This window comes from Aegilops tauschii, chromosome 1, assembly GCF_002575655.3.
Source record: "Aegilops tauschii subsp. strangulata cultivar AL8/78 chromosome 1, Aet v6.0, whole genome shotgun sequence".
Lineage (NCBI taxonomy): Eukaryota > Viridiplantae > Streptophyta > Magnoliopsida > Poales > Poaceae > Aegilops > Aegilops tauschii.
In genome coordinates, this window is record NC_053035.3 from 431,695,810 (window position 1) to 431,706,351 (window position 10,542).

The 10,542-nt window shown below is 46.5% G+C and overlaps 1 protein-coding gene across 1 annotated transcript; it reads left to right on the top strand.

Moving 5' to 3' along the window:
* Window positions 1-612: 612 nt before the first annotated feature.
* LOC109748710 (uncharacterized) lies at window positions 613-2,424 on the top strand. Its single transcript, XM_040389106.2, has one exon. The coding sequence runs from the start codon at window positions 783-785 to the stop codon at window positions 1,290-1,292; it is 510 nt and encodes a 169-aa protein (XP_040245040.1). The 5' UTR covers window positions 613-782; the 3' UTR covers window positions 1,293-2,424.
* Window positions 2,425-10,542: the final 8,118 nt, after the last annotated feature.

The window sequence follows — 10,542 nt, forward strand, 5'->3', positions numbered from 1 at the left end:
AATAATAGAGCCCTATACAAAATAGCGTCGCCCTTGAAATATGCTATTAGCGTGCTATAACATGCTATAGCGTGCTATTAGCGAGACATTGTACACGATATAGCATACTATTAGCAGCCTTATAGCGCTCTATTTTTTTTCAATGGTTTTATCTCGTGCGCCTGCTCTCTCGGACAATTGAAAATGCAATTGCGCAGCCAATTCAACTCATCCGGGATTGTAATGAACCCATATACGACTGCTCTGATCACTGTAGATTTGGAGTGATTGGTTCGTACGAGAGAAACTGCAACCGTAGAAATGGGAGAACACCCCTTTGAATGTGGTTGCTGGTCCCATAGAGCCGTTGACTGAAATGCAAATAATAAAATGTAAGCACCGAAAGCCTAAAAAAAAAAAGTAAGCACCGAAGGAGAACATCAAGCTTTCTTTTGTCAGAAGGGCAGTCCAGTGTTGCAAGTTGGAACATGGTGTGATATGATGATGTCACCTCCTCTTGGTTTTTGTGATAATTAATCAGTCCAGATCGCAACGTCTCTCTTTTTCTTGCCACGCTCTCACTCGCTAGCCGTTAAGCCAACCCTTCGCCCTCCAACGGTAGCAAATGAAATTCCCTTGGCACGCCATTGACTATATTAATCACGCTCGCTCACTCACGCTCTGCTTCATTCAACACTCTCAAGTCACCACCATCTTCTTGCCTCTCACAGTCTCCTTGCTTCAGTTTGCTCGGGAGTGATCAAGAATAAATCAGCTTGCGGTGTCGGCAGACAGCAGCAGCAATGGCTGGTGGGCAAGTAGCAGCGCACAGGGCGTTCCTGCTCTGCAACTACTTGCTTCTGGGCGCGGCGTCGGGCTGCATCTTCCTCACACTCTCGCTCCGCCTCGTCCCATCCCCGTGCGGCCTGCTCCTCGTCTTCCTCCACGCGCTCACCGCGGTCTTTGCCGCGGCTGGCTGCTCGGGCTCCTTCACTACCCCCGCAGCTGGCGCCGGAGCCCAGCATACTGCGCACACCGCCGGTGCCGTCCTCACTGCCATCTTCCAGGGCGCTGCAGCCGTGCTCGCATTCACCCGCACGGCTGACTTCCTCACCGAGCTGCAGTCGTATGTCCGGGAAGAGGACGGCACGGTCATCCTCAGGCTCGTTGGCGGTCTTGGCACCGCCATCTTCGTGCTCGAGTGGGCCTCGCTCGCGCTCGCCTTCGCTCTTCGGCTCAGCGAAGACGGCGGCGAGGAGGCAACCGACAGCGGCGAGTACGCCAAGAGCTGGCCCTCTGGCTACCACGTCTGATTCTGGTTCAGCTGTGGCCATTGGTGTGAGCCTCTCGAAATGGATGAACGGAGATGCAAAATGGGGATATTTCTTTTTTCTTGTAATTAGTACAATTTAATTATTGTACTAGTACGAAATATGCAAAGGCAAACATACTGTTTTGCTTACTGCATACGTTATATTTACTGGATCTGGTATAATCGTGGAGGGAATTTCTTTGTTCACTGTATTAAGAAAGATCCTCGCAGGGCGCACGGCGCAACTGTATCGAAGATTCCACTAAATGTCAAAATCTTCATGTGGTATCTTCGTAGGGGGTTGTGTTAACCAAAGACAACATCGCACGGCGCAACTGGCAAGGGAGTAAGAAGTGTTGTTTTTGTCCTCATGACGAGACAATCAAACACCTCTTTTTTCAATGCAAATTTGCACGTTCTACGTGGTCAGTCATTCAAATAGCGTCAAATTTGTATCCGCCCACAAGTGTTGCCAATATTTTTGTTCATTGGTTGGACGTTATTGCAAATAGGTTCAAAACGCTAATAAGGGTGGGAGCGTATGCCTTAATGTGGTCGCTATGGCTATGTAGAAATGATTTGTTTTTTAATGACAAAAATGCTTCTCCTCTACAGGTTATTTTTCGGTGTACGCACTCGCTTCGTATGTGGTCTACACTACAGCGAGCGGAGTACCAACCGCTGTTCAAGGCGGTGTGTACGCGATTGGAGCAGGTGGCTACGGAGGTTTTTCCCAACATGGGTGGCAGCATATATAGTGTCGGTCAATAGGACTCTACTGTTGCCGTTTTGTCGATTTTGTTTCTTTTCTTTCTGTCAAACTTTTTAGAATTGGCTGTGTGCATCTTAATTATGCAGAGGCCAGGTGTCACTCATAATGCTTTGTATACGTTTGATGCTACATTTTTTAATAATAAAACGCCCTTTATCGAAAAAATTAAGGAAGATCCTGTGTTGTGATCAATTATTCTACTAGTGATTCCTCTCAAATCTTAACTGTTACAGTAACATTTGTGCTCATTGGATTAAAACATATGCAAAAGGCAAAGATGCTAACTGCTTTGCTTTATACATTCGGTATAGTCAGCCTGCAAATGGGATAAACTTTTTTATTCACTTTTTTTGCAAATAAATTACTTTTTTATTCAGTGATGCAAAGATTATGTTGCGTACAATTTAGAGAGGTCCCACTGCCATGGCCCTGCTTCCGGTCTGGTAGTCATGGTCCATCATGCACTTTGCCAGTCAGATCAATCAACAACAGAAGACCCGGTGCCACTGAGTTTCGTTAGTGTTGGTGGCCTTTTCCTAAATGATGATTCAGACCACAACCAAGCCCCCTTTCCAAGGTCGCTCTGTCGCTACACAAATTTTGCTTCAGCCAGAACAGAGCTGCACGGAGGAACAATCGAGACTTTGGTGCTCCCCGATGCCCCAATCATCGTTCCACATAAGCGATACTGCTCTCTACTCCATTGTATTGCGTGCAAGTTCTGTCTTTCTTGCTTCTCATCGCCCTAAGGAAGAACATGATTTGCGTATTGAGCTGACACTGGAATTCTTGATTCATCACATTCCCCAAGACACATCACCGACATTAGGTGTCTCTCACACTAGTACCCTCTATAACTCTCATGAGCAAAAACTAGCTAATGGAAGTGAGAAAGTTTGAACTATAGCTTCTTCATACTATGAAGTAGAAGGCGAGGCCAAGTAACATATTGATGCTAGATGTACATGTGAATAATAAGAAGACTTTAATGCTTCGTGAACCACTGCAAGGAGCCGGCGGATGGTGACGAGTATGGTAAGACTACCCATAGTAAGAGTAACATAGGTGGTAACATTACACAAATCTAGACAAAATATATGCTGTGGTAAGTAATTAAAGAAGAAAGAGACATGTGGTAACATAGCTAGTTACTTAGGCTAGTCATAGTGGGAGTAACTTAGATAGTAACATAATACGTCCCAAGATAAATTTGCTTATGTGGCATGGAGTTAATAAGAAGAGAGATGCTTGTGGTAACCTAATATGTTATAACATAACACACCCCGATATAAAATGAGTCTATATCTCAATTAATAAAGGCTTGCATGTTATCATCCATATGTTACTATGAAGGTAGTAACATAGACTAGTAATGTATGCATGTTAGTAGTCTAAGTTACTCCTCACTATGACCAGGCTCCTAATATGAGTAACATCAAACATATCAAGACAAGATGAGTCTACAACCTAGTAAATGAAGTTACTCCCCATTGTTATGTTTGATGTTACTCATACTATTGTTATAAATGAAGTTACTCCCCATTCTAAAATCTAGGGAAAGTGAAGCAGAAACTGAGACAGTACCATAGAAACTGGTCAATATGGTCGTTGGTTTCTCAAGCTGCTGACTGGAATGCGGTCAGGCAAAGTCAGCACCATATAAAGGAGATCTCGAGAATCTGTCTGCGACAAGGTGTGGCAAGTGTTGCAAGTTGATAAGATGTGATATGATGATGTCACCTCTTTTTAGGTTTGTGGTAAAAAAAATTAAACATACTCACATATGCTTACTCACATATGCTTGCACGCACACCCTACCGCTATGAACTCCTCTGAGAGACTGAGCTGCCACATCATTTTAAGATCATTGAATTCGCCACAGACCCCTTCTTAGTCAACGGGAACATCTTCTCCCTCTGAACGCACATTGCCGGAAGGCGGGGAATATATCCAGGAAAATAGGAGCACAAATTTCAAGTCTGGGACTTGAACTCAGGTGAGAAGGAGATACCACTGTCCTCCTATAACCATTCAACCGTAGATTGGTTCACAGTTTTGTGATAATTAGATAGTCCCAACCGCAACGTCAATCTTTGTCTTCGCCACTCGGTAGCCGTTAATTATAAACCAACCCCTTGCCAACCAATGGCGTTGACTATATAATCTTGCTTGCTCACTTTTTTTTTGAAAAGGAGGTCATCCCCCGGCCATCTTGCTCGCTCACTCCGCTCTGTTAAACATATATCAACGCATTATCATTATCATGTTAGAGTAGTTAGGAGAATCTAGGTTGTTAGCTTGTTATCCTTTTATTCTCCTTTATCTCTCCATGTATATCTCTGGTTTTGTTTAAACCACACCTTGTATGCCTCTGCGAGAGTTGGCCTCGCCTAATCAATATAAATCACGTGGGCTCCCATGTTAGGGGAGTTGAGACGCTTCCATAATTTCTACATGGTATTAGAGCAGGCCTCTTCCATAGCATCTAGCTCATCTTCCTCCATCTATTCCCTTCCCAAATCCACCATGCCACAGCCATGTCCTCCTCCTCCGCAGTCACCTCTTCTGGCCTCAACTACAACACATCAGAACCCCTTAGCCGGACGAACTATGTTCTCTGGCGAGCCCAAGCACGATCTCAGATATCGGGCGCTGGCTTGTTTGGCTATATAGAACAGACTATAGAGGAGCCTCCCAAAACAATCATCAGCAAAGATAAAGATGGCAAGGATAAGGTAGTTTCCAACCCTGCTCATAACACCTGGCTAGTTCAAGATCAGCAAATCGTAGCATATCTCCTCCGAAATCTGTCCAAGGAGGTGCTTGTTCAAGTGGCCTCGCTTGAATCATCACATGCAATCTGGACTGCGTTAGCAAACATGTTTTCTGCAGTTTCCCTGTCTCGTGTCAATAACATCAGATCGGCTCTCACGAACGCCCAGAAGGGATCACAGTCGGCCTCCACCTACTTCGGGCAGATGCGTGCCCTCTCCGACGAGCTTGCGGCGGCAGGCAAACCGATCGGGGAGGACGAGCTCATCTCCTTCATTGTCGTCGGGCTTGATATGGAGTATCAGCCAATCATCTCTGCACTCGACGTCCGCACCGAGCCTATCACCGTCGACGCGCTCGTCTCGATGGTGGCAAACTTCGATCAACGCGCTGAGATGTTCAACGGCACTGGTGGCTTCAAGTCATCGGCGAACGCTGCCTCCAGGGGTCGCTCGGGTGGCGACAGAGGCTTCTACCGCAACCAGAAGCAAGGTGGTCGCGGCGGTGGCTACTCTGGAGGTGGCGGCCAAAACCCCAGTGGCTATCCTGGCACGGGCAGCGGCGGCTACAACCATGGCGGCGGTGGCTACAACAACCACGGCGGCGGTGGCTACAACAACCGCGACAACGGCGGTGGCCAAGGGAGTGGCCACCGTGGCGACGGCGGCGGGGGCTACTACAACAACAACGGCCCTACTCGCCACTACTACAACAACAATCAAGGTGGCCGCTTCGCCGGGTATGAGGAGTATGAAAACAAGTGCCAGATCTGCAAGAAAACTAACCGTATTGCAAAAGAATGTAAGTGGCGCTATGTAGAGGATAATTCTAGAAGGAGGCGTGTTGCAGCTGCGGCAGATGTCTCGTACGGAGTCGATTCAAATTGGTATCTTGACTCCGGCTCAAATGAGAACATCACCTCTGAGCTTGAGAAGATGACCATGCACAAGAAGTATCACGGCCAAGATCAAGTTCACACCGCTGAAAACGGTCCAGGTATGATGATAAGTCATGTTGGAGAGTCTATTATTCAAACCCCACACCGTGATATTCTTGTAGATGATGTGCTTCACATTCCCAATGCATCCAAAAATCTTTTGTCAGTACATCGCATTACACTTGATAATGGTGTTTTCATAGAGTTTCACCCCTTCTTTTTGATCAAGGATCAGCTCACGAGGAGGGTGCTTTATCGCGGTAGATGTGTGCAAGGCCTCTACCCACTGATCCCCAAAACTTCCAAGTTCAATAAGCAAGCCAATGGAGTCTTCAAAGTGTCTTCAAACGATGGCATAATCGTTTCGGCCACCCATCTTTTTCCATTGTTTATCAGATTCTTAGCAAAAATAAGCTTGCATTTGTTGATGAGCATGATCGTGAAACCATTTGTGCCTCTTGCCAAAGAGCAAAAAGCCACCAGTTACCATATCCTATATCTACCAGTGTGTCCATAAAACCCTTGCAACTTGTGTTTTCAGATGTATGGGGACCGGCCCCCTCCTCTATTGGCCGCCACATCTATTACGTGAGTTTCATTGATGATTTTAGCAAGTATACCTGGATATATCTTCTTAAAAAATGCTCCGATGTTTTTCAAGTTTTTCTCAACTTTCAGGCTCTTGTGGAATGACAATTTGACTGCAAAATACTTGCTATGCAGTCGGATTGGGGAAGTGAGTATGAAAAACTCAACTCCTTTTTCCAACGGATAGGAATTTCTCATCACGTTTCTTGCCCTCACGCTCACCAACAAAACGGTTCAGCGGAGCGCAAGCACATGCACATTGTTGACATTGGCCTCTCCCTTCTTGCTGCGGCATCTATACCACTAAAGTTTTGGGATAAGGCTTTTCTCACAGCAGTACACCTCATAAATATTTTGCCTAGCCGTGTCATTAATAATGAAACACCCACTGAACATCTACTTCACATCAAACCTGACTATTCATCTCTTCGAGTGTTTGGCTGCGCGTGTTGGCCAAACCTCCGTCCCTATAACAACAGAAAGCTCATGTTTCGTTCGACACAATGTGTCTTTATAGGCTACAGTGCACAACACAAAGGCGTCAAGTGTCTTGACGTAGCTATGGGACGTGTGTATATCTCTCGAGATGTAGTCTTTGATGAAACAGTTTTTCCCTTTGCCAAACTTCACCCAAATGCCGGCGCATTACTTCGCAAAGAAATTCTTCTCTTGCCCTCCACTTTAACCGGCGTTGATCATGGGGGAGAGAATAATAGTACTAATCAACTTGCACCTAATCATCATATTATGCCTGAGATTACTGCTGCAGAATTCAGTTCAGATGGCGAAAATCCGAGTCAAAACGGGAAAGATTTCATGTGTCCCCAGCTGGCGACATAGACACGCACCAAGGAGGATCTGCCTCGGGATCCCCACGGCACGAGACAACATCCCCTCCGGGATCCAGGCGTGACCGGCGGACAGCACCTGGTCGCGCCTCGGGCCCCGAGCGCCTCGAGCGAGCGCGCGATCGGGAAAGCGACATCGCCGCACCGCACCAACCGGCTGATGACGCGTGGCGAGAGGTCACCGCGCGGTCAAGCCTCGCTTGCCTGGTTGGCCCGCGCCGGATTCATTGGGGCCCGCCACTTCCGCTCGGCCGCATGCGCCAGATTCGCCCGGGCCCGCCACCTCGCCTCGGTCGCGGTCGCCAGCAGGCGCGACAGAATCCCCCTCGGGATCTGAGCCGCCAGCACCTGATGCAGATGACGGATCTCCTGTGGCTCCGCCTCCTGTGGTTTCCCTTGTGGCGCCGCGCACAAGACTACAGAAGGGAGTCACTACTCGCTTAAATTACAAAAATTTCTCTAAGATTGGTATGTCTTGCACAACTGGTGAGCCTAACAGTTTAATGACAGCACTTGATGATCCGAGGTGGAAGGCAGCCATGGAAGATGAAATCATGGCATTGCGCAAAAATAAAACATGGCACCTAGTGCCTCCCCGACCAGGCAGAAATCTGATTGATTGTAAGTGGCTCTATAGAATCAAGAAAACATCGGATGGTACCATAGACAGATACAAGGCAAGACTTGTGGCAAAGGGGTTCAAGCAAAGGTACGACATAGATTATGAGGACACGTTTAGTCCTGTTGTTAAAGCTGCAACAATCCGTCTTGTGTTATCAATAGCTGTGTCCAGGGGATGGAGTTTGAGGCAGTTAGATGTCCAGAACGCGTTCCTCCATGGTGTTCTGGAAGAGGAAGTGTACATGAAATAGCCTCCTGGGTTTGAAGATAAAGATGCACCATCATATGTCTGCAAGCTTGATAAAGCCCTATATGGTTTGAAGCAGGCGCCCAGAGCATGGTATTCACGGTTAAGTATGAAACTCCAGTCACTTGGCTTTGTTCCACCAAAATCTGACACCTCCTTGTTCATTTATAACAAGCATAAAACATCCATATTTGTTTTAATATATGTTGATGACATCATTGTCACTAGTTCTTCTGATGGAGCCGTGACATCACTGCTTAAGGACCTAGGCTCTGAGTTTGCTCTCAAGGACTTGGGAGATCTGCATTTCTTCTTGGGTATTGAAGTTAATAAACATAGTAATGGTATTCATCTATCTCAAGCAAAGTATGCCACTGAACTGCTAAGTAGAATTGGTATGCAGAATTGTAAATCTTCACCAACACCCTTGTCTAGTTCAGAACCCTTGTCCTTGACAGAAGGAGAGCCGTTGCATCAAGAGGATATCACTGGTTACAGAAGTCTAGTTGGTGGACTTCAGTACTTGACTCTTACTCGACCTGACATTTCTTTTGTAGTCAATAAGGTGTGTCAGTATCTTCATGCACCTACCACAGCCCACTGGACAGCTGCAAAACGAATTCCCAGGTATATAAGCAACACCATACACTTGGGCCTCACACTCAGCAAGTCATCTTCAACACTTGTTAGTGCATTCTCAGATGCAGACTGGGCTGGTTGTTTGGATGACAGAAGGTCAACAGGTGGTTTTGCTATTTTTATGGATCCAACTTAATATCATGGTGTGCAAGAAAGCAAGCTACCGTTTCCAGGTCAAGTACAGAAGCAGAATATAAAGCACTAGCAAATGCAACTGCAGAAGTCATTTGGGTTCAATCCATGCTCAGAGAACTTGGAGTGATTCAGACTCAGGCTCCGTGCTTATGGTGTGATAATCTTGGTGCCACATATTTATCTGCAAATCCAGTTTTTCATGCCAGGACAAAGCACATCGAAATAGATTTTCATTTTGTGAGAGAACGTGTTGCCAACAAACAGCTTGAGATCAGATTTATACCATCCAAAAATCAGCTTGCAGATGGATTCACAAAGGCATTGCCAGCCAGAAGCTTTGAAGAGTTTAAACGTAATCTCAACTTGTCATAGTTGTGATTATGGGGGAGTGTTAAACATATATCAACGCATTATCATTATCATGTTAGAGTAGTTAGGAGAATCTAGGTTGTTAGCTTGTTATCCTTTTATTCTCCTCTATATCTCCATGTATATATCTGGTTTTGTTTAAATCGCACCTTGTATGCCTCTGCGAGAGTTGGCCTCGCCTAATCAATATAAATCACGCGGGCTAGCTCCCATGTTACGGGAGTTGAGACGCTTCCATAATTTCTACACGCTCCATCCACCGCTCCCAGCCATAAGTGAAAACTCTCTTCTTGCCTCTCGCAGTTCCTTAATTCATTTTGTTGCTTTAGAGTGATCAAGAAGAAACTAGCTTTGTGTGGAATCGTCACTCGACAGCAACATTGTCGGGCGGGAAAGCGGCCTGCTCCTTGTCTTTCAACACGCACTCACCGCCATTTTCGCCGCGGCCGACTGCTTGGGCTCATTCACCACCCCTACCGCCGGTTCTGGAGCCCAGAGCAACGTGCACACAGCTGGCGCGGTCCTCACCGCCATCTTCTAGGGTGCCAAGGCGCTGCTCGCGTTCGCCTGAAACGACGAATTCCTAACGGAGCTCTGGTCCAACGTCCCGGAGAAGGACAAGTAGACTTCATCACTGAAGTGTGGTCCAACATCTGGGAGAAGGACAACACGGCCAAGTTTTTATTTTCGGTTTCAGATTTATTTTTTTCACCCCAGGGCAAGATGGCCGAAATCCGGCCATTTCAAATTTTTTGGATCAAATCTCAGACGAAATTGCAAAACTAAAATTTGAATTTTTAATTTTGACTGGAGAAAATTATTTGGCCGAAAGGGACATTTCCGTCCGAGGACAAGATGGGCCAAATTCAGCCGCGCCGCCATCTTTGTGCTGGTGTGGGCCTCGCTCGCCCTCGCACTCCTACTCCGGCTCGGTGATCACGGTGATGACAAGGCGGCGGACGAGTACACCATGAGCTTGCCATCTGTCTACCACGTCTGATTCAGGTTGAACTTTTCGTCCGAGCCGGAAGAGATGGGTCAACGGGGAGCAGACATGAGGCATATGCTTCTGTGTTTCCTAATTAATTGTTTTTCTTGCGAAGATTCTTAAATAATCGTTGCAGTTACATTGCTGCTCCATTCTTGAACTTGGAAATATGCAACGACAAACATATTTCAGTAGAAAATGGAGAACTTTTGTTCGTAATGTGGAATCCCAGCGGCTACATATATGCCTAAAGGTCCTGCTTCCGGGGCTGACTTACTCCATCTTCGCGCACGACCTACTGAAGCTAGTTGATTGATTTTTCCCAGGCGGGGACT

Excerpts from the sequence above, each read along its gene's own strand:
- LOC109748710 (XM_040389106.2), top strand. The coding sequence starts at position 783 with ATGGCTGGTGGGCAAGTAGCAGCGCACAGGGCGTTCCTGCTCTGCAAC.